General features: G+C 38.3%; 1 protein-coding gene and 2 long non-coding RNA genes across 4 annotated transcripts in view; all 3 read right to left on the bottom strand.

Annotated features, from left to right (window-relative positions):
- Positions 1 to 1,197: 1,197 nt before the first annotated feature.
- On the bottom strand, positions 1,198 to 2,156 carry LOC121632671. Its single transcript, XR_006008949.1, has 4 exons — positions 2,118 to 2,156; positions 1,935 to 2,017; positions 1,439 to 1,549; positions 1,198 to 1,314 (listed from the first exon to the last, which is right to left on the bottom strand). It is a non-coding gene; the product is annotated as an uncharacterized LOC121632671 (long non-coding RNA).
- A 1,160-nt stretch (positions 2,157 to 3,316) lies between these two features.
- LOC121632672 lies at positions 3,317 to 4,335 on the bottom strand. Its single transcript, XR_006008950.1, has 4 exons — positions 4,049 to 4,335; positions 3,880 to 3,959; positions 3,597 to 3,710; positions 3,317 to 3,486 (listed from the first exon to the last, which is right to left on the bottom strand). It is a non-coding gene; the product is annotated as an uncharacterized LOC121632672 (long non-coding RNA).
- Positions 4,336 to 16,396: 12,061 nt separating this feature from the next.
- kcnh4b (potassium voltage-gated channel, subfamily H (eag-related), member 4b) overlaps positions 16,397 to 23,998 on the bottom strand; it is a 41,730-nt gene continuing 34,128 nt past the window's right edge. For both annotated transcript variants that reach the window (XM_041974929.1, XM_041974930.1), the window contains exons 12-16: positions 23,317 to 23,355; positions 22,376 to 22,761; positions 21,465 to 21,556; positions 19,315 to 19,391; positions 16,397 to 18,303 (exon numbers count right to left, since the gene is read on the bottom strand). In XM_041974929.1, the coding sequence (XP_041830863.1) occupies positions 17,269 to 18,303; positions 19,315 to 19,391; positions 21,465 to 21,556; positions 22,376 to 22,761; positions 23,317 to 23,355 (1,629 nt within the window). In that variant the 3' untranslated portion in view covers positions 16,397 to 17,268. The remainder of the gene's footprint in view (positions 18,304 to 19,314; positions 19,392 to 21,464; positions 21,557 to 22,375; positions 22,762 to 23,316; positions 23,356 to 23,998) is intronic.

The raw sequence follows: 23,998 nt of genomic DNA, 5'->3' as shown, positions 1-23,998 counted from the left end.
TAAATACTGCAAATCTGCTGGAAATTTGAACCATGCTCAAGTCTTGGCGTGCTTATCCAGGTGTTCACACAGTCAGACGTCTGTACCTCACACACTTCTAAGAGCTGGCAGAGGTGGAAAACAAAGAAATATGCTGTTGGATCTTGACACGGCAAGAAAGTGGAGGACATTGATAAAGTTTGACTTGGAAATCAAAATACTGACATGACCAATAAATCCAGTGCACATGTTGGTGTATAAAACCATCTTATCAACTAAGTCCATGTAGTTATTGTACATAAGTTTCTCCTCCAGTTGTTTATCCCTGCTGATCAACAATGCTGAGATTAATAGTCTAAATCCACTGTGGCATCCTCCTACTTTATAAGTGTACAGTACACCAGTTATTGCGGAACAAGTGAACTTTAACTACAGTCTACTGAATAACAGGTATTTATCTCAATGTCCCAGTGAAGGGGAAGAAGAAGTGGAAATGGAAGTGTAGAGGCCTAGTAACAATCAGAAATCTTAACAAGAATGCACAGATTGATTTATGATTGGGGGAAAAAAAACAACCCTTATTATGCGCCACATATGGTTTGATTAATTAAGATGGGACACTATTTTTCCAGCATAAAACATCTGCAAAGTGTAAACATAAACATACCTGTCTGTAGTGGCAAAGGTCAGCTTATTCCAGCAGACAGAAAGTCATTGTCAGAATTTACCCATCTGATGGATCTAAATGATACTGTATAAGTACTGTTCTTGTATTTTACAATGTAAATTTAAGTCAAATTAAACCTTTTTTTATTGAGGTGCATATTGCTTACACTGTGCTACACACTGGATATGCTCTAAAGATATCTTTGAATGATGGAATGTATGAAACAATTTCTAAGATGAAATGTCAAAAAACAGAAAAACTTCTTCCTTCAGTGACAAATATCAACCCTGTTTTTGTGATTACAACAAATAAATGAGAGCTTTTCCTTAATGGGGTCATTTTGACACATGATGATGCAATGGGAAGATAAAATATAGATCATGGTTTTGTGCTTCAAAACAACATAGTGCTAAAACAAGACTTTACTCAAAACTTTTTTACATAAATTGAGTAATGTAGTGTTTTAAAAGGAATTGAAAAAATCACAAATTTAAGCCAAAGGTTGATTTTTATTGCAACCCTACACAATTTATTGCATTAAATTATCGTTTTATCAGCCAGATATTTGTTTCAGTTGCAGAGGTCAGTATCACAGCAAGTGACAGTAATACCGGGTCTGTCATAGAACTTACAGATGTTTAATGTTGAGCAGCCTTTAATATAATATCCTCCTGTGGAACAAAGAAAAAAAAAATGCTGAATTACCAATTAGATATTTCATTTTAAGCACAGGTAATGCAGTATTTTCCTTGTGATTTACAAAACAGGTTACTGAAGGAGGCCCATACTCACCAGGTACGTTCCGAAAGACGGCATGCATACAGACGCTGGTAGGGCCATAGCAGAAGTCTACAGGACCTGAACACTGATTTCTGCCTCCACAGTGACACCGCAAGGCTTCATCTTAAAGACAGAAAAAAAAAAAGAAAAAAAAAATTAACACAATACATAACACAATGAGTTTTTTACATTCATGTTTTGTCTACTACACTACCTGTAGTTTCCCTTTTTATGTCTTTTTTAGCTACTTTTCAGACATTTTTCTTTCTTAAATTGATGTTGTTGGCAATATATTTATGATTAGTACACTATGTGGCTTACCAGTGAAGAGAACATAAATAATTTTCTTTCAACATGTGTCCTTTAAATAGTAGAAAATGAAAAAACAAATAGCAATTTAGATTGCATTTAATAAAATTTCCAACTTTCTGGAAAATTAGGTTTTCAAAAAGACAACACAGGACAAACATTTTATATAAACAGACAGCAGGTCTGCAGGTTTACTCACTCTGGCTGAAGAGCAACAACACCAAAACAGCAACAATAACAGGCTTCATGTTTTCGTAATTTGTCACCTCTACACCCCAGTCACTATTGAAAAAAGAAAAAAAAAAGGGGGGGGGACCACAAAAATAACTCTGTCAACTGAAAGTGTGGATTGCATTCCTAACAATATGCAAATAGATCTCACCTGGTTAATTATCCTTCTGAAATCTTAAATGAGTGTCAGTAAGAACATATGAAGGTAAAAATGTGCCAAAATGAACAAACTTGTAGATTTGATGTGAAAACTTGTAGAATACAATGTGAGAAGTTGCGCATCAAAAATCTGAACTTGTATGTCAAAATTTTCTGCTGTAAAGAAAACTCACACACATGTGAACTGAATTTGAAGTTACCGAGAAAAAATAGTCCATCTGACAAATTATCTTCCATAGTTTACTTGTAATTAAATTTCTTTTCAAGTGTTCATTTTGCTTTACAACCTCAACTTAGCGATTACTTCGTGTTCGTGTTCTACAAGTTTTCACATCAAATCTACAAGTTTGTTCATTTTGGCACATTTTTACCTTCATAAGAACACTACCTTCCTTTTATAGTCGTGTTGATGTTCAGCACTTAAAAGAAAAAAAAAAGTTTATTATTAACTTTAAAATGGTCACCTGGGTTTTTCTCACATGGAAACTTGTCACCACTATGTTGGCTTTTGAAGAGGGTTTTAAGACTGAGAAAACATCATTGCTGTTGTGGCATGTGAAAAGTTTGCAACATGATGAACCACCCTAATGTGGCCTTTTCTAACAAATAATAAAGAAGGGGTTCAGGAATTCTAAACAATGATTATCAGTGAAACTAGGGGGAAAACATACTAAAGAAGCCAAATGAAGAGGACCTAGGCAAGTGAAAGCATCAATTACACTCAATTACACCAAATAAACAAACTTACTGTACATTAACATTATGCTGCTGTTAAGTTAGAATATTAAATACAAGATCTGAATGCGCCAACAAGAGTTCAACCCAACAATTTGATTAAACCAAAGTCTAGATTATTGGAGGTGCAGTTATATATCTATAGTCCTCAGTGATAATTTATTATGATTTTGTACCCTTGAAATGAAACAAAGGTACTCTGAAAGGACCATTTCTGTATTTTGCTGGATACTTTTTTGACAATTTACCTTTGGATACAGAAAATAGAATTCTGTTTCTCTATGCAGAAGATTACGTGATGATAATTTTATAACTTTCACAGCAGGCTTTCAACACATTTCTAAAACAGCTACAACCATGTGGAACACAGCATCCCTGTAGACATTTGTCACAACAAAAGACTGATAATGACCAGAACACATAGTTGGAGAAAAGTTTCAATAAGAAGAATTTTATTGTAAAACAACAGGTGACAGTGTCTTTCGCATTAATCATAATCTGATCATTTGCTTGATAATTGGATGATCAGTTGCACAGGTCAGTCCTGCAGCATCTGGCATATGTAACACCTGGTCGATTCAAGAGAGAGCAGGCTCTTGAAGTTGTGCAGCGCTTAAAGTAAGCACCTGTGGCAAAATAGAGAGAATTTACTTTCATACAGTTTCTGTACTTAAAAAAAGATTAAAGCACATTAAACATTCAATAAACAATGATAATGAAGGAGGCTCATAGTCACCTGGTACTTGTAAAAAGGCGACACCAATGCAGACGCCATCAGGACCATTGCATTCCTCTATGGGACTTGGACACTTAATTGTGGTGCCCTCACATTTGCACCTCAAGGCTTCATCTAAGAAGACAATCAGAAAAAATTATTTACTGACACAAATTTAGTTCTGAAACACAAAATAGATAAAAGAATGTCTAAATTTATGGCTGAGTGTTTTGTGAATCTGTATTAAATGACATGTAACCTACAGATATTTATACATAAGTAGCCGATTTGCAGATTTACTTACTTTGGCTGATGAGCAACAAGACCAAAAAAGCAAGAATCACAGTCTTCATTTTTGAGATTTGTGTCTCTTTACACCAATGTCTGTTAGAAAAATAAAATGGACAAATATTAGAAGATCACACACATTATTGCAGCAAAAGAAGGAGCAAAATTCTCTTAACACATCTCACCTGTCAAGTTATTCTTCTGAAGTGTGAAATACTAAATGTCTTCCATTCAGTTTGCAGCTTCCTTTTATTTTCATCTTGTTTCACAACCAAAGAAATGTGAGTTTATCATTAACTTTAAATACTTTGTCGGTTTGTCATTTCCAGACTTGACAAGACCAGACATGTCGGGAAAAGGTACACTCCCACTGATGATCCAATTCCAAAAATATATGTGAAGTAATTTCGATTGTTTTATCAAAACAAAACTATTGACTGACTTTGTTTGTGCTATTTGCTTGGTGTGATTATGCAGAAAACATTTTCATTGCCCTGTATGAACAGATCTGTAAAGTAAAACAAAACATCAGGAAGTAAAGCCACACATATTGAGGTCATCACACCCTTTCTACCTGTTTCCGATCAGGAGCTGTTTCACACCTTATTACCGTCATTTAGGTGCAAGTTGATCTTATCTATGTTTGTTCATACTTACTCTCACAAGCTGTAACGACACATGCATTTCCCAAAAACAACAGTACTGATTCTAAGATAGTTTTCAGGTTCTGGTCCAGGCATTAATCAAATAAAGAGAATACTGTAGGGGGTTGAAGTGATCATTGTGGTTTTTATTAAATGTTTTTATTTGTCAGAGGTTCTCTTTTATGACTCAGTTTTGACATGGTATTATTTGTATTTATTGCATGTGTTTTCATTCAGTTTAATTTGGTTTTAATTGCATGCAAGACACTATGGGCCGGTTGTTCGGACAGGATCAAATCTTGGGTTGTTCAAAAGGGAAAACCAGATTCTGAAATTGGATTGGATCATGTAATCTAATCCTGATTGTTATCCGGATAAAACCCGGGTTGTTCAAAACTTCCAAGTAGGCTCCGGATAGCTTTGATCCAAGAAAACAGGATTTTCCTGATCCAAAGCAGAGGATAAGATTACAAGGCAAATTTCAGGAGGAAACTGTAGTAAAACCTCAGATTTGAGCAAATAATAGTATCTTTTTAGTCAGTGTATTTATATGTTGCACCTGACTTGTTTAACCATTATAGGGATAAAGAAGATAGGTATAGGCTACCTCTTAAGCCTGTCAGCATAGTACAGCAACCATAAACATAACATTAACTCGTCCACATGAAATAAACCCCGAAGCAAATGTCAACAACAAAAACAAATATAATAATCCATTTTCCTGAAAATCATCGCTGCATATTCAGGGAAGAACCTGTCACGAATAACGTCTAATAACTGCATCTTTTACTACAGGTCCAGTTAGTCCCTCATTCTGACAGAATGCCAAGTTGGTCTGGTTCCTCACAGCTGGGCTCTGGTGTGTAATTAACATTGTCACAGAGAGTCTTTTATTTAATACGTTCCCAAGATATCCTCAAAGTAGTTGTTAACGGATTACTTTTATATTTGTTGTGGCTCCAATGAGAAGTCATAAAATTATACAAAGAACTGGATGTTCTTGATTTCCTGTATGTTGTAGCAAAGTGAAAGTAATTAAAGTGACCCCATACCAGCTCTTTTGCCTGTTGTTCTTCACATAGCCAGAAGTCCCCATTGTTTTAAATGCTGAAAATCTGGATTTGGTAATCCTGAAAAACGGGATTCTGGATCAGGGTGATCCAATCCAATGTTGCTTTGAACAACTGGGATAAAAGTAAGGTGGATTACGTGATCCTCCATCCAGAAAAATGGGATTCCCAAATCCGGATAGCTTTAATCCACAGACATAGGGCTGCGGTGCAGGACCCCCAGCCACCTAGATGAAGGTGATTCCAATGGCAATGACCCTGCAGACCGAGCAGGCATAGCCTGCACGAAGGATCCCCATGCGGAAAACACTGAAGTTAAAAATGTTAAACAATAACACTAAATAAGAGCTAAACAATACAAACAATAAATAAACTGTGATGAAATAAGGAGAGATTACTGCTGTTCCAACACAGGCTCTTTATTGGAGTTTTCCTTACACCTGTCCACTTTACTGTCATAAAACACCTGTGCAAAACACATGCATGACATTTTCCCCTTTTTGAATTTTGCCCCTGTTACGGCCCAAGCTTGTCAGCCTGTGTCTGAGTATGTAAATTTGAGTGTGCGGTTGCTTGCAGGTGTTTGGCCAAGATATCTTCAGTTGCTGCTCCTCTCCTCTCCACTGGGATTGGACGGCTATGGCTCCCCTCTTCCTCGGCCCCGAACAGGATTCATGTTTATTGACAGCACCTGCGAGTGCCTTGTGGAGAACTTTGTTGCCCTGTGGGGTTTGTGAACATTGGTATTTGTTTGACTTGATCTTGTTGGTTTGAGTGCGGTTTTGCCTCCAGTTAGAGTATTTTCCTTTTGTTTGTTAAGCTCCTTTTAGTTGCTTAATAGCCAGTTTGAGTATTACCTGACTTTCAGGACACTTTAAGTTGTTTTGTTATTATTTACAACTTCTTGGTCGGAGTTTTTGTTTCATTGACAGTTGTTATAGTGCCTTCCTTTTTTTTTGGCATTGTTTGTTGTTGGCACTCTCCTTTGGTTTGTATATTTCTTTTGTTATTATTGTAAATAACTATCTCTTATTTTAAGAGTTGGACTCCAACACTATTTGTTACTTTCCCTCTCACCCCAAGACTATTGAGGGGTCGTAACAGCCCCTGTCAGTAATTAAGAACAGAAATTAAACACAACTTAGTTAACCAAAAACAACTGTATCATCTTTGAAAATAATTTTCACAATTAGGTGTCTTTCCACCTTAACACAGCATACCCTTTTCCTCTTTTTTTTTTTTTTTTTGTTTGTTTTTATTTTATTTGTTGGAAAAAAAAAACAAGCAGTATTTCACAAATATCTTCAAACCACTTAAGTCACTGAAAACAATGTTTTTCACAGGTCAAGTCTCATAGGCTTAACAGCTCTACCCGAGCTGGTTTGGAACAGTCCCTTTGAGTTTACATTTGGGCCAGGGAAGAAACATCATGGGCTCTCCTGTGTTCCAGGTGTGTCCTTGTTGATGTCTAAGCTGATGTTGCCTGGGACTCCTGCAGCAGGCAATGCTCAAGAGAATGGGATCTCCTGGCTGCAATGGTACCAAGTGTCTCACTCCATGTCACCTGTTGCAATAGCAGGCCCCGTATTCTTCTCTGCTGCAACTCTCACCCTGATGGGCTGTTGGTTTAGCCATTCTGGTTAAAGGTTATAGGCCAGAGTGGGCAAGATTGCCCTGATTTTTCTGTGCATCAGCAGTTCAGCTGGATGGATGTCTGAACTGCTGTGCAGTGAGGATCTGTAGATCATCAGTGCCAAAAGTGGGCCTTGTTGTTTCAGTATCCTCTTGGCTGATTGTGCTCCTCAAGTCCGTTGCCCTGTGGGTTATGGGGGCTGAAGGTTGCATGCTTAAAGTTCATCTCACCGGCCAGATCCTTAAGGATGTCACTGATGAACCGCGGCCCATTGTCGCTGACAACCTCATCTGGTATGCCCTAGTGTGCAAATGTAACATCTCTAAATATCTGGAATATTAGTGTGAAATAATGAGGATGTTCTCTCTCTCATGTTCACAAAGGTCAGTGCCAATCTTCATCCACAGCCAGTCAGGGAGTGGTGTAGTCAGGAGAAGTTCCCTGTTTTGTGTTCTCCTGTGCAAAACATGCAGTTGTCTAACGTTTGTGTGAGTCGTGATGCTATTCCAGACCACCATACTGAAGTATTTGCTCTCATCCTGCAGTTGCTAAGCCCTCATGGCCATCATGTTTCTGACCTGATTGATCTCATTGGTCCATGACTAAGGATGTCATTCATGAAGATTGCAACACCATGGAGAACCTTTAAAGTCTCCACTATCTTTCTTTGGAAAATTTCAGGTGCACTGGTGATTCACTTCAAACAGTACCTTCCATTTGGAGATATGAAGGTAGTCAGCTTCTGGCTTTCCATAGTCAGCGCGATGTTTCAGATCCCTGAAGCTGCATCCAGTGAAGAGAAAACTGTGGAGCAGCTCAGCTGAGCTGTTACCTCTTCTAATGTTGGCTGAATGAATCTCTTTCTTTTACTCAGATGTGTGCCTTTCCAGTCTTTTGTTCGGACAGGAACTATAGGCGTACACCACTCTGTTACACTTTTTTTTTAAATGGGGACTTATGCTGTTTTCAAACTAAATATTACCGTTTATTACCTTTTATTCATTTGTTGCAAAAATACTGTTCAAGAATACAAGTGTTAACCCAGTATAACTCTTATTTTTGTGACTTTCTCAGTATATCACACCATTGCTTCCATATTCTGGTACTTTTTTGAAAGAACATTTAAGTGTGTATAACTTTAAGGTGTATCAATTCAAAGGTACAATAAAAAAATTTTTTTAAACATTGCTGGTATTTGGAAATAGTATGGGGATTTACTTAAATCTTAGCAAACATTAAATAAAATATAAAGTATTTTTTATGACCACCTTTATAGTTCAACACAATCTAAACTTTATTAGACATTTAAATAAATAAATAAATAAATAAATAAAAATCACAAGGTGATAATAGACTAATGTTCCAACAAATAAATTTTATTCTTTTGATTTATTTTTGTTTTGTGTTTTTTAATGTACAACCCATACTGTAATCCATACAGAAATACTGTATATTATAACTTAGTAAATTGTTCGGTAGATATCAGTTTATCTGTTGCACAGGTCACTCCTGCAACAGGTGGCAGACGAAATACCCGGTTGATTCATGATTGCACAGTCTCTTGTTGTTGAGCATCCCTTGAAGTAACTGACAACTATAGAAACAAAAGAAGATTTATTCTAGCATAGCATTCACAGCTTTGATACATTTTTTTCCTTATAGTTCAAATGAGTGCAACACTAATGAAAGTTGACACTCACCAGGCAGGCCATAAAAGATGACACCAGCACAGACGCTGTCAGATCCATAGCAGGTCTCTATAGAACTTGAGCACTGTTTAATGCCTCCACAGTAACACTTCAAGGCTTCATCTTGGGAGAGAAAAAAACAAAGCAAACATGTCAACCTCTGCAAATTTCCCCTTAAATATAAAATAGGCATATAAACATAACAGTTGTCTAGTTGTTTATTGCCAAAACTTCTTCTTTGCTTCTAACAAAAATAAAACTAAACATTACATAAAACATGCATCTATAGATGCCCTTTGTTTTAGGACATTTATCAAGCATTTTAACAAAAACCAACAGTTTATTTATTGATGTACTTACTCTGGCTGGGAAGCAGCAGAACCAAACCAATGAGAATCACAGACTTCATGTTTTTGCAATTTGTGTAATTGATTAATTACTGTAGACTTCTCTAATGTTGAATCATAAATGTGTTTCCGTTAGATTGCCAGTCTCTTTTTATAATGGTCTCAATGCACAGCTGAAAAAAAAATCTGTTTATGATTAACTATAAAATGACTAGCTGGGTCAAGGACAGCAGTGATGTAGAAAATAAATGATTGACTTGAAATCAGCAGCTCTGTTTCTCTGATCAAAGAAATTGAAAAAAACAGGGGCATGTGAGGCCTGGCTAAACAGCAGCCGTGGACATTCTCATAGTCTGTAGTCATTTTTTTTGTGCTTGCTGGTACATCATATTTTGGGGTTTTGTACTCATTTAACTGTTGTACTCAGGTCCTTGTAAAAGTGTAAAGACTTTCAAAACCAGAGTGATGTGCTCCTGTTTTTTGGTACCAGTTAAAAGCCACAGTGCTCACAACAGGGCTTATCTGTGCATCAAACTTTAGAGCACAGTCCAATTTCATGCCAAGGTTGGTCACTAAAGGCCTGAGATACTGACCCAAGTAGCCCAGGTCTAGGCAGGCTGAAACATCTTTCGGGCCAAGCAACAACACCTCAGTTTTTTTGTCGTTAAAATGAAGAAAATTCAAAGACATCCAGGCGTTGCAAAAAATTGCAGTTCACCCCTCATCTGCTAAGGGCTGACTCCAAAACAATCCCCATACACTCCCATGTTTTTTAACATGGGAGTGTATGGGGATTGACCAACTTCACAGCAGAATTAAACATTAAAAACATTGTATAAATGTGAGTATATATATATATATATACTCAGAAACATTTATACAATTTTGAAACTTCTTTAATGGCAGTGATCCTTCAATCTAATATGCTACTGTTTAAAGATGAATGGGTCTGTGGTTTGAAAGGTGAGAGTTTTGCACAGACATGCAGTGAAATGGTTTTTAGCATTAATTCACAATCAAAGAGGCAAGTAAATGTTTTTAAATGGCTTACTCAATTTGGTCTACTCAGTTTTGTCCCTGTTTAGCACCCATCCTGCTTCCTCTCTAATAGGCCACAAAAAGTGAATGGCTTGACCACGCCGTTATGTGCGACAGGTCACTTGACCACAGTCATCAGCTTGAGAGGGAAGGAAAATGAAGAAAATAGAAGATGATAGAAATAGAAGAAGATGAAAATAAAGCACAAATTAACTATAAAAATGGCAAAATTTCTGTACACAATTAATATTTCTATTATTCAGCATAATGTTTATTTTCTGTCTGGTGCACTAGGCAGCTACACTGTTTGCACAATCAACAATTTAGACCTTGAGGTAAAAGAACAGTCACTTAATCCAAATCCGAAGTGTCTGGACTGAAGATGATGAAGCAGAGTTTAATTCTGACCATATGCCCTGTTAAGTCTTTTGCAATGACTGTGTATCAAACACTTGAGCATTAATGAATACAGTACATTAAAATACACACACACTGATTTAAAACAGTCTTCTGGTAAATTGACCAAACACAGTTAGATCAAACATACTTTCTTTGTCTTAGTCTGTCTCTTCTACCCTAACCTGAATGTAGATAAAGTAAAAGCCAGTGCAGTGAGATGATCCAGATGGGCCCAAGTAGGTGCTGCCTAAAGTCAGTATTAATTAATCAGCAGGGCACCTCTGCAATGCAGATCATAGTTGAGTCAGCACTTTCAACTATGAAAGTGCTGACTCAACTCTCTAAAGACAAAAGACAATCTACTTGCGGTTGTGGCCAGTCTGGCCTCCTTTCCCTATTGTTTCACTCCTGTATTCCCAGCTCTGTCTACTTTCTTTCCTATTTTCGTCATATACCTCTGCTGGTGTCCCCCAGGATTTTTCTGCTGCTAAAAACAACATTTCAGAGTTTTGGTTTTTGGAGGACAACATAAAATCATGAAAAAATTCTTAACCATGTAAGCATATTCATTCTTCTGTCATAACACAGCATGGAAAACTATGTGAATATAAGTTTACAGGTAGGAAGGTGAGGAAGCAATAAGTTATTTATATTGAGAATAACATTTTTAGATTAAGTTTGGCTTCATCTTTTGTGCAGAATGACTATATACTTTATCAGCTTTTGACGTCTTAAACTGGTTAAAATACTGTAGGATAACTGTTGACAGCCGTAATGATAATTCAGTCTGTAGGAAAAAACACAAAACGTAATCAAGTTCTTTTCTATTGTGTCAGGATGAAATCTTTGCAATCTTGAAAATAATGTCATGCTGGCTGCTGGGCATCTAGATGGAATAGTTTTGATGCTCAGGTCAAACATGTAGTTTTTTGTTATTCTTTCCGGCTAAAGGTAATCACTAATATCAGGTCACTTTTGCAACTGCTGACTCACCAAAAGCATGTTTTTGTCTTTGCTCTCTTTGACTACTGCAAATCACCATACTAAGGCATCAGTCGGGGCTTCGTTCATCGCCTATAACTTTTTTTAAAACACAGAATTGGGACACTGGAGAACAAGCACATCCCTCCCATGCTTGTTTTCCTGCATTGGCTTCCTTTTAGGTTACACAATGAATTTAAAATCTTACTGCTCACCTTTTTAAGCCTTAAATGGCTTTATCCCCAAATACGCCTCAGACATTCTGACCTAGTATGTGCCCCTCTGACCACTGGCATCCACAGGTGGTGCTCTACTAACTATTCCCAGATCACAGTTTGCGACAAAGGCAGATCAGGCTTTTTCCATTAGAACCCCCACATTATGGAATACCGCCCACATAACATCCCAATAATTCCTAAAAAATCCCTTCTTAAAACCTTTCATTTAGGGAGTGCCTTTGGTGATGTCTTATGCATTTTATTACACATTTTATAGCTGTAATTTGTTTTTGTTGTGAGGTGCCATATAGATAATTTTTTATTGTTTCCCCTAAGTTTTATCACATCACATAAAGTTGTACTAGATTTGTTTTAGCTTGTTTTCATTTATTTTAGTTTTATCTGCCGCTGCACAGACTATTTCGTAACATTTACTCATTATTATTATTATAGACTATAATTTTTTTGCTGTCAAAAATCATGGAAATATTATCCACATTCATGCTCTGGCTCTGAAGCAACATGTAGCTGTTTTTAGTAGCTGGGCTTGGAGCAGAGATTCCTCCAGTGAGTTGTTGGAGTTAGTGAGCACTTTGTAAATGAGGACTGTGTGGAGTGGAGAGTTTTAGTCAGGCAAGCTGACTCAGAAACTAGATCACAGGATCAACAAACTAAAGTAGGAGGCTCTTTTGATGTGTTTTGGCTTACAACTGAGGAACACAGGCAATGTGGGGTTTAGTATATTTCCCAAGGACAATTTACTAAAAAAAAGAGGAAAAATCAGAGGTTAAACCACCTTTGAATGAAAAATGCGAAGGATGCCCATTCAACCTCCTAAAGCTACCCGTGCTACAGGCAGCATGTCATTGTGGGTAGCCATTTAAGTATGAAGACTTGACGTTGAAGATAACAATACAACACATTAAATCCAACAGCCACTTTCACTTTCCACAACATCATATAATATAACTCACTTGTGTTGCAGACGTGCTGGCAACACTGTCCATATATGAAATCTCCAGTTAATCATTAACTTTAGATTGACTATCTGGGTTTCACTTGTACAAGTTTATCAAGACCACATACTGATGACAGGAACACAGGTTAAACGGTTATGGTAAGCTCTAGTTTCCTGAATGATGACGTGTAAAGCACATACATATTAAAGTCACCTCATTTCCAAGTAAATGGAACCAACCTGTTGAGAAAGAATGGGAATTTCTTTTTGTAGGAATGTAGAAATACTATCTCCTGAATATTTAGATTGACTAAAAAATTATATAAAGAAAAAAAAAAAGAGGTGAATGAAAGTATAGAAAATGTGAAGATAACTCATACTGTGTTGCATGCTGGGTCGGAAACACTTATCTTGTGGGAAAATTTAAAACCATTGTTTCCTCTGTTTGATTTTCTTTTGTTTAGAAGAAAAACTATCAATTGTGGAGAAAGGAGGAGATTAAGAAAGGAAAAAAGGAGAAAAAAAGTGACCTTACTGAAAATAACTGAATCACATTACTGAATGTAACATTAGCTAATGAACGAGCTTGTATTATACTGAACATTTTTTTTCTTGTTTTGGGTGATATTATAAGGCTCCTCTTGATAATCTGTTTTTTGTTTTTGTTTTTTTTTATTTTATATAAATCTTTTTTTATTTATTATAATCTTATTTATTTATTTTGATTCATGAAATTTACATAATCTTGTTGGACCTGACCGGAGAGGACAGAAAAAAATAGGAGAATAGTGAACAGAAGTAAAAAAGAAAGTTGAAATAACAAGAGAGGGGCAAAGATACAATAGATAGAAGGCAACTGTTCAATTCTGACTAAAGCCAAAAAACAGAGAAAACTGCTACACCTGTACAGAAACACAACAGAGAATTTCCTACGGCTTTTACAAGAAAGCAAAGCTGACAATCGTCAGGACCTCCTAAAAAAAGAAACATGAAACTAACCAAAACAACAACAAAAAATAAATAAATAAGCAAAAAACAAACATGTATTATGACAATAACCAAAGTACCAGAATCACATACACACAAAAAAAAAACCTAAACAAAGGTAGCTCTTAGTGTATAAACCCAGTGGACAACTCAGTGACTGTGTCAGCATACAGAGCATGAGGAATGAGGAGTAAGCTTAATTGAGTGTGATTCTGCAAATGCGACCATGCCTCTATGGAGGCTAAAGACAGACTAGGGCAGCCCAGTGACCTTGGCGATCAGCAGAAATCCCAGAGCATGAACCCAAGGCGCCCTACCACCAAGACGACCTCAGACCCACCCAGAGGGTGGCAGAGGATGGCCCCAGCCAGAGCCTCTCGCTGCCACATGACACTGGATCCGGCGTGCAGGGCCCAGTGTCCCAAGAGCCCACTCACCTTTTACCCCATCTATCCACCCGGTAACCCCTCACTCACAGCCTCCCACAAACACTCGCTCTCCCACACCCACATCACACTTAAGCCTCCCACCATGCCCTGTGGGAGACACCCCTGGCGGACCAGAGGACAGCGAGCTAACTAGATAACTAGATCCTCACACAATGCTTGCTCTACATCTAACCAAGTTTCATCTAGACTGCTAGATTTAAGCCATTTGGAGATATATTGCATCTTGTTAGTTAAGAAATATTGAGTAAAGTTGGGTAGATCCAATCCAGCTCTGTCTTTAGTCTGTTGTAAAGTTTTTAAACTGATACCTGATGGCTTGATGGCTTGTTTTTTTCATAGAAATTTGGATATATGTGAGTCCAGTGACTTAAACCAACTTCTAGCCCTCGACAAAGGCAGATGCTTTTCTTCTCTCTCCCTCCTCCCCACTCTGCCGTGCTACTTGTCCTGTCATCTCTGAGACTCGCTCGGCATTTCTGTTCTGAATCTAGAATCTAGAACAATGGATTTGATCAGCTGGTCCCTAAATGCAATCGATCAAATTTATTGGAACCGGAAAACAGGTGGAACGTTTTCGGCTGGATGTGTGATGGATTCTTGGAGAGTGTGGAAAGTCATGTGCCTGTTGATTCTGTCTGTTGAGGATGCTGAAGACATATACACATTCAGATTCATGAGTTTCTGGGTTTCTGCTGTTTGGAGCGGGCGGTTTCCCGGCATATCGCAAAATTCGGACAATGTTGGCGGCCACTGGCAAGCTGCCGGATTTCTGTGCCAGTGTGTGTCGAGCTATGAACAATCAGACTTTGGCATTGCAGGAGCTAAATCATAAACTGGAGGCTATTCTAGCTTAGAATGGCAAGCTGGTTGCGATTCCGGAGCTCGTACGCGGGGCGGACACCAATTTGGAGAAGTTGTCGACTCTGCTGGATGGAAATTGACCCACAAATTCGGATGATTTAGAGTCGCCAGTGGGACTAATGAGAGACTCAAGGCATACGAAACAGCTCTGACCTGAAAGTAAAACAAATGCTGTTATCTAATTCGGCTCCCTGTACTTGCCTTGGATGGGTGGTTATAAAATGCTCCTGGAAGGTTATGTTGATGGATGCTCAGTCCCCCCACCCTCCTCTCGGGCGGTGGACTTTTCCTGGATCAGCTCCCAAGGACGCCCCACTATCATCAGGTGGCAGAGACTGGAGAAAGGAACTGGGAGAAAGTTCACAGGCTCACTTAATGCACACACGCACACACCACATTCACATACACCACCACTACAGACACATCTCCCCCGATGATTAACTGACCCCCCCCCTCCACTCCCGGGCGTCAGGTCGACTGGATGCGCTCATGTTCAGCTGCGTCCACAACCTAACCCTAACCCTTTCCCAGACTGTATGGTAGTATTTAGTACAGTTACAGTTAATGGGCATAACTCTATAATAGAATAGTCAAATATTGATGAGAATTTGTTAGTGAGTGTGACTGTCTGGGAGCGCGATGTCAGTGAGTTCTGGAGGAAAAGTAATATATCATCAGTATAAAGACTTATTTTATGTTTTAAATTTTTTTTGTATGGATTCCTTTAATTTCTTTTTGTTTTATAGCAGCTTCTAATGGTTCAATAGCAAAAAATGAGCGAGAAAACAGGCAGCCAGAAGAAGACAATATGTCCTCTGAAATTTCTCAATTTCAATATTCAGAGGACAAAAATTTGTTTGTGAACTTATATGCAAGTAACACAAAACTTTCCATTCAAAAAAGATTACTTTTTGACTGATTCAGCAAATCATTGCACCTAAACAGCCACATACCAGTGTTTTCTAATAGGTTTTTAGAACTTACAGCCCTGCTGGTTTTTAAATGTTTTCCCTCTCAACACACCTGATTCAAATTAAATGCACTTCCTCACCATCTTATTCTTAAGTTATAAACTAAACCAAACCAAGTTCTGCACAAGCCTTTTAATTAACCATTAATTTGAATCATGTGTTTTGGAGCAGTAATACACCTAAAACCTGCAGTGCTGTGACTCCTGAAGACACCAATGCGGTCTGTACATTGTTATGACATGTGGAAATTATAAGAAGCATGACCACACAGTAAAGAACTCAGTAACACTTCTTTTTACGTATTTATTATCAGCCAAAGGGAAATAATTCAAAAAGACTAAAATTCCTGAATACTCTGAATAATGTATGAGCATCCTCAGTTTTTCACTGAAGCATTCTTATTTTGTGAATCAAGATTTAAATTTTTCATGGGACCCACTTTGTGACCTAAATATGTATTAATTTGGTAATTTAATAGCAGACATGTTTATTGTTGATGTTTTTTAAACAATAAGAAATTCATTAAAATCTCTGGAAGCATTAAAAGGACATTTTGAACAGACTTAAACCATAAATGATGCACTGTGTGGAGCGTGGAGCTAACACCAGTTAAAACATACCTAAAAACAAAAATAATGATCTGAGAAACAAAATTAAATACAATGAACAATCTATGCAGTGAGGTGGATGTACTCCATTTCCAACATGCAAGGAAGTGTAATTTTTGTTCTCGTGTATATTAAAATATCCAACAACTCTGACTTTTCTGCCATATAAATACAGTATCTGTGTACACAATCAACATGTAAAATGCTTACACATTGATTTGGAAACCTTTTCCTTAGGAAAAAGAATAAACAACTTTACCATGCAAGGAGGTAACAGGTATTATTAACGGCAAAATGCTCTGAGAATGTTGGAAAAAATATACAACGTATACTGCAGCAATATTTGTGGATCTGTTTTTGTATACATACTTCGGTAAAGCCAAGATAATGCACAAATACATGCTTTTTGCATAGAAAGTGACAAATGTGAGAGCCCAAGAACCAAGAGCGGGGTAAAGAGCACCCACCAATAATGTCCAGTTTTTAAAACACTGTATGTCACACAACAATAAACTCAGCATCTTGCTCGGGGCTGCTCTATTCCAGATTTACTTCAATCTGTGAGGTCCAGACACCACGATTGCTCAGTGCTCTGAGTCTGAACACCAATACTTGACCGCCGTGATGACGTGCTTTCGCTGTCCCTGCTTTCCATGGAGTCCCTGTTTCCCAGCAGGCACTCCAAACTGTTGTGCTCTAAGGCAGCTGGGTCATCTAGTGGGAGACAGGAGTCTAGGACATCCAGCTGTGATGATCCTGAATCCAGAGAAGAGACAGTCGGCTGGCAGAGTAATGTGGGTGAAGAGGTAGAGATAGTATGGATGGAGGGGTGTGAGTCCTTGATTTGGAAGATAGAGGTATCCCGGATCAGAGTGTGAGATGGCAAGGGGGACATCAGAGCACAAATAGCCTCATCTGAGGTTTGTGGAAGGTTGAAGTGGGAATATGAACTGGGTGATGTGTCCAACAGGCTTTGTGTGGATGTACCTGTAGGGGCGCTGGACAAAAGGCAAGATAATTCATCAGTATCACCGGGAGGCTGCAGGCACAAAGTGGGCTGGGACTGACTGATACTGGTTGGACTTGCACTGAGAGGCCGGGAGTCTTCATGTCTTGCATGTTGTGCTAGACCAGGACTCTCACCCTGATAACCTGGACTGATGCCAAGAGGAGAAGGGCTGGTCCACATATGTGAGGACATGCTGTCACTGCCAAGGCATGGGCCTAGCTTAGATACAGAGTTCACAGAGAGTGACAGACAAGACTTGGTGGGTGATGAAGATGGCTGGTGACTCTCTGTTTGGGATTCATTTATTCCACTGCAACTCCAATGACCAGTAGCTGGTGCAGTTTGGTGGCTGTGGGCTTTGAGGCTCCTTGGATCGTTGTGATGGCAAAGAGTTGAAGCAGGGTTGAGTGACATGCCAGAGCTGGGGTCTGTGGGAGCGTTGGGCACCATTTGGACTGAATATGGATAGGAAGGAAATGAGGTGTTGTGGTAATGTACAGATATGTGAGTCTGGAGGAGATGCATCATCTGGTGCAGACTCTTGCTAAGTTCTGATACTTCTCGGTTTAATATGCCCATCTGTGGAAAGAATACATAATATTGCTTATGACACTGAAGTACTTGGAATATACTTTACAATGCAGTGAGAAGGTAAAAATCACAAGGACAACACTGAAATACCAGAAAAACAGTTCCACCCCATAAAGACTACATGAAAGAAATGTTTATTGACATCTGTTGAGATGTAAATAAGAAAGAAGTTAGTTAGAAAACTGGAAATAAGGGTGTGAAGCAAGGGAGCCAATCAGCCCTCAACCAGAGCTGAATTGTTGTTACTATATATTATTTTCTTTCAGCACCCCAGACTATGCTCTGAATTATAGAAATGCCTTGCTTATAATATTATCTTAAGAGGCAATCTGAATCATCTTAATTCACCTGCTTAGACTATATTTACAGTCAGATGAAGGGTGCATTCACACTTGTGGACCACTTTTCTGATCCAGACCAAAGCAGAAATCCTGTCCTGGTGCAGTTAACTGTTTACACAAGCATTTCTCTCATAAAACTCTCTTAGATACGATCACATCTTCAGTGGACAGCTTATCAAACAAATATTTGGTTTATGGAACTTAAACCTCCAAATTGATGTTTTAGGTTAAGCTAGATGAGCTCTGTGGATTTGAGCATGGTCTATGTGGTGTTTTTACCAGTGGAGACCTTTAATACACACAGTAAGTGCCAAAAGGTCCCATTCTGCAAACAATCAAAAATGCTGCAAGAAAAAGGTGGATGAGCAACACAGGTCCTTTGATTATATGAACATGATAAGCTTGAAATAAAGACTCAAATCAGTGTCTTAAATCAGGGTTTGTTGAGGAAATTTAGCATTTTTTTTAAGTTTAATTTTAGTACAGCCAAAGATGTAATTCTATATATTCCTCTGCAATCATTGCAAAATAACTTACAGACAGAAGTTGTGATGACAGAAATATCAAGCAAATCCAAATATGTGTGGAATTTCGTTCACAGCTACATCATGTTTAGTCGTATCATTTTTTAAATCTGGGTAAAGTAGCTGTACATTACCTTAACATTGAGCTGGCTGATGCTTTGCCTGACTTCCTCTGTCTCCAGCAGCAGGGTGGTGTTAGCTTGTGTGGACTCTGCAGAAACGAGAAGGAGAACTTGTTGATATCAGCAATTTTCTTTTATTATTATCAAATCTTTTTGTTGTTGTTAAGTCTATACAGACACTTTAGTTTATGCAAAGCTAACTTGACAAACTTTACTGTATATCTCTACCTTTATGCTGTTAATCTTTAACATTTGTAAATTTATGTTGCTGTTGTATGTTGGAATTGTGAAAATAGATGCTCATGAGGACTTTTGACAGATCCTAATTATCTGGAAACTAGAACAGCCAGAGAAATGTAAGCAAGAGCCACAACAACCAAATATCAGGGGTTAGTTTTACAATATTAACGTGTGCTTGCTGTTTTCTGTATTTCTGCAACATGTTGCTGGACATGTCCATTGCTTAATCCTTTACTTACATTGAGTAAATTAGTTAATTGAACTGAACATGACAGTCATCTGAGAAGGATCATCAGTAAAATCTCAGATGGTTAAAACCCTGATATGACCTTATTTGTTCTTTAACATGTTCTTTGACTCTGGACACTTGGCTGTCATTTACATTCTGCTGTGTTTTCAGATTTCCCAAGAAGGAGGCATATGGAAATAGAATATGGTCGTAGGTTTTTGTGACTTGTATCTCCATATATGTAACATACAAGTACGTATTAATTCTGCAAGTCGGAAAATACAAGTATACAAATCAGAAAATACAAGTAAAAAATACAATGACAAGTTAAAAATTACAAGTACAAATGAAAGATACAAGTACAAGTAATTGTGTCCACATTTGATGCGCTACTCCTGAGCCAATCACAGAGGGAGGAGGGCGGAGCTTCTGTGTCTACAACCAAACTTCATGTTGTGTGGAAAAGCACCACTGAAACCCTTCTGACTAAGACCAGCGCGACCCTGATTGCTTGAAGGTGAGTTGGTAATTGGATCAAAAAAAAGTTGTTTTTATATCCCCTGAGATGTAAAGACACGTCTCTATTATTAGCTAATTCCACTAAGGGTTCTTAAACGTGGCCTTAATTCATTGCCTTCTGCTTGTAAAATTTCAATTTTCAGACAAAGGTTGGGAGAATTTCCAGAAGTATGTGAAATACCTTTGCTTCATAATGTTTATTAATGATAATATGAGCTGTTAGAAATGAGCAGTGTTGTTTGCTGCGCTGTTTATAGAAGAGATTATGGATGACACAGCAGTCTTATATTAAAAGTTATTGCACGTTTGAGGTGGTAAGTGGCCATGATGTCAAGCTATTATCCATCATGACAGCAGATGTTTAAATGTTTCTTAACCCAGGTCTTCAGGACCCACCTGCATGTCTCAGATGTGTTCGTACTCCAACACCTGATTCAGATTAATAAACTCTCTCATCAAGTTCTTTACAAGCCGGTTAACGATCCATTCATTTAATTCATATGTTAATGTAGGTTACATCAAAAACATGCAAGGTAGTGGGTCCTGGGCACCTGGATTGAGAAACGCTGCCCTAAATAATGTCCAGTAGATTTTCCAAATATCCAAACATGCTGGTGTAAACCGATGAATGTATGCTAATCACGGGAACCTGCACAACTTAAACGACCAGAACCTATTGTAGTGTTCATTTCTGGAGTGTATTATAGCTATAAATAAATGCAACATTCTCTGTAGGTTTTATCAAAAGTATCACATTATCTGAGGCCAGAATTGTATAAATACAAAGAAAACTGTTCTTTATTCACTTTATCAATATCTCTGAAAAGTTTTAACTGTTCTGTTTTTGAGCACATTTCATCCATGCATAAACAATTAGTCCATGAGTAAGTTTAAGAGCTGATGTGACTTCACAGTTGAGCACCTGTCAAAATTTGTACTTGTATTTTTAAATTGTACTTATATTTTCTGACCTGCAGAATTAATACATACTTGTATGTTACAAAACATGGGTACAAGTTACAAATATGGAGATACAAGACAAAAAAACTTATGACCCTGTTCTAGTTCCATAGAGGCAGGTCTGCTGTGTGGCATCCACTGTTTGAACTCTTGAATTTACCTCCAGCCATCTGGCACCCATTTGACCTTCGCAGCTGGAGGCGGTTTGACTTACCTTGAGAGCTGCCACCTGTGCTGGCGTTCGGCCCGCTGTGTTCCACAGTGAAATGGAATGTGTGCCCATTGTCTTCTATGCCATCTACAACCCTGGCAGGAGAGGGTGAGGAGACGAGAACCAAGGGTCAATGTAACAGTAGAGCTTTTGCAATTGTCATCAGAGCCTTAAGACGATAAGGAACGTGCCATGGGACCTGCTGCTGGCAGAGACCGATGAGGGTTTAAACTTGAAGAGGGGAGCCCAGTGTGAAGGGGAGGGTGGACACTTGAGCCCTTTGAACCAGGCCTTACCCATATCTTTATCGTACTGGGTTACTTAGGGATACATTATGAATACAGATGGTTGAGACTGGAGAGTAGCAAGCTCTGGTAATGAAATGCAGTAACATCTGTTGAAATATGCAAATACACCCTATTTACATAAGGCACATGACATGTTTCTGTGACATGAATAGAGAAGATCATTGCAGTTACAGTATGAGAAAATCTCAGATATACAATATATATATATATATATATATATATATATATATATATATATATATATATATAGATCTGTATGTATCTGCAATCACCATCTGAAAGATACACAAACTAGTGAGAAGACTGTTTTAAAATATTGTTTGAAAAGGGCAGAACAGCACTGTGGTGCAGTTAATGAACCAAACCAAAATGGGATGATTTTTAAGTGCGCATACTTTGGAAGACAACTAAGGAAGAAAGAAAATCACCATCTTCTTACTCACATCATGAACCAAAAGTCTAAAAAATATACTTCAAGGAAGATAATAAAAACATATTTCAATAAGTGCAGTTCAAGATTCTGACAACAAATGTTATACAATTAACATTTTGCATGCATTCTGCTGGTTTTCTGATATTTAAATTGGACAACAGCTTTCACAATACCTGGGGCTAAGATCTGGAGGTGGAAAACAAGTGACAGTTGGGATGAGGAGCTTTGAAGGCTTTTGCTCTGCTCCAAACTCTCCCTGGGCTGAAGTCGAGGCTGTATTTGCACATGACACAGGAGTGCCGTGGTCTTTTTTTGAAGGTGGTTGAGGGGATGGGCACTGCCCGAGGAAACCTCGGCTAAGGTTTGGGGAACGGCAACGTCGCAGGGCATTGAACTGCCGCAGCTCGTCTCCTAACAGGTTACCCAGTGAGGTGCGACGAACAGGGCTTGTGAAGTTGGGCAGCAGGAGGTTACGACGGGAGCGTGTGGCTGGAGAGAGGTGGAAGGAGTCGTCAGGGTCGTCTCCCTTCGTTTCTACAATAGAGGGGAGTCTGGGTTCCTGATAAAAGAGGAAATACAGCATTGCACTCAAGCAAGAAACAAGATAAATGTATTAATTTCTAATTTACCCCAACTTTTAATAACACAAAGTGAGTATCGTGAACTTTCTTTAAATAACAGAAGGGGAAAAAAATGTTATAAGAATGCAGTACGTGATGGTGAGAAAAGTAGTTCATAAGGTTCCCTATTAGGAGAGCTATTGACCCAGTTAGTGAGCTAACTCCAGGGATTGAACTGCTGTTCTAAATTAGTTTCAACCTGTAGGGGAAGACCTTGCACAGGCCCTCCCACAGAACTCACAAGTACAGTATGTCCCAGAAAAACAAGGGGGGGTACCTCAAAAAGGCCAGGCACATCCAGTTAAAAACCAGGCACTGATATCCATGTTGTAAATGCACCTTTCACACCAATTATGTCATGACTTTGCCTATTCTGTATTTGATAGATCTAAACATAAACCTTTATACTGTATATTCATCATAACTTACAAGCATGTATGAAGAAAAATTAACACTCAGTAACTGTAAGGATGCTGAATTTGCATTGGACTCACATGAGGAAGCCGGGGTGACCTGGAAAATCTGTTGAGGCCCTGCAGTGACAAAAAGAAAGCAACAGGGATCATAGAAGCAGTCAATGGACAAATGTTTTCGCAATAACAAAAGCTACAGCGATGTATTTGCATTTTTATCCAGTGGTGCCACTGTCCTTGGCCAGTGATCCAGTCTTTGCCACCCAGTATTTACGCTACACCTAATGGGGTTGAGATTCCAGCCAGATTTGTTTTTTTTTTACTGGTGTGTGGAGGAATTAGTACAGCAGAGGATTACAACCGGCGGGGTGGTAAGTGGAACTGTGGTGGTGTGAAGCCTTTCATCGTGTGGAAAACATGCCTCTAACAACATGGCTTAATGCAACAACATAAAGTCTGTTGCTCCAGCTGTAAAGTGTCATGCAGAATCTTTGATGCAAGAAAACAGAAATTCTTTCATTGCTGACGCACAATACTGTTTAAAAATCATGAATGAAAACAAATTAAACTAAATATCACTTCCAAAAGGGGTTGAGCTGTGAAGAGGGATGATTCTGTGATTCTGTGAAGACAGAGACATATTCTCCTTATTCTCCTTTTAAGGAAAACTAACCCTAGGGCAGGATGCAATGATTATAAAGCCAGCATGGAATATGGGCGCCAAATGACACTTAATGAACGCCAACAACTAGTTAAGAAGGCA

This window comes from Melanotaenia boesemani, chromosome 21 (assembly GCF_017639745.1).
Source record: "Melanotaenia boesemani isolate fMelBoe1 chromosome 21, fMelBoe1.pri, whole genome shotgun sequence".
In the NCBI taxonomy this organism is placed as follows: domain Eukaryota; kingdom Metazoa; phylum Chordata; class Actinopteri; order Atheriniformes; family Melanotaeniidae; genus Melanotaenia; species Melanotaenia boesemani.
Note: the sequence above shows the minus strand (reverse complement) of the source record. Positions and strands in the feature narration are given on the sequence as shown.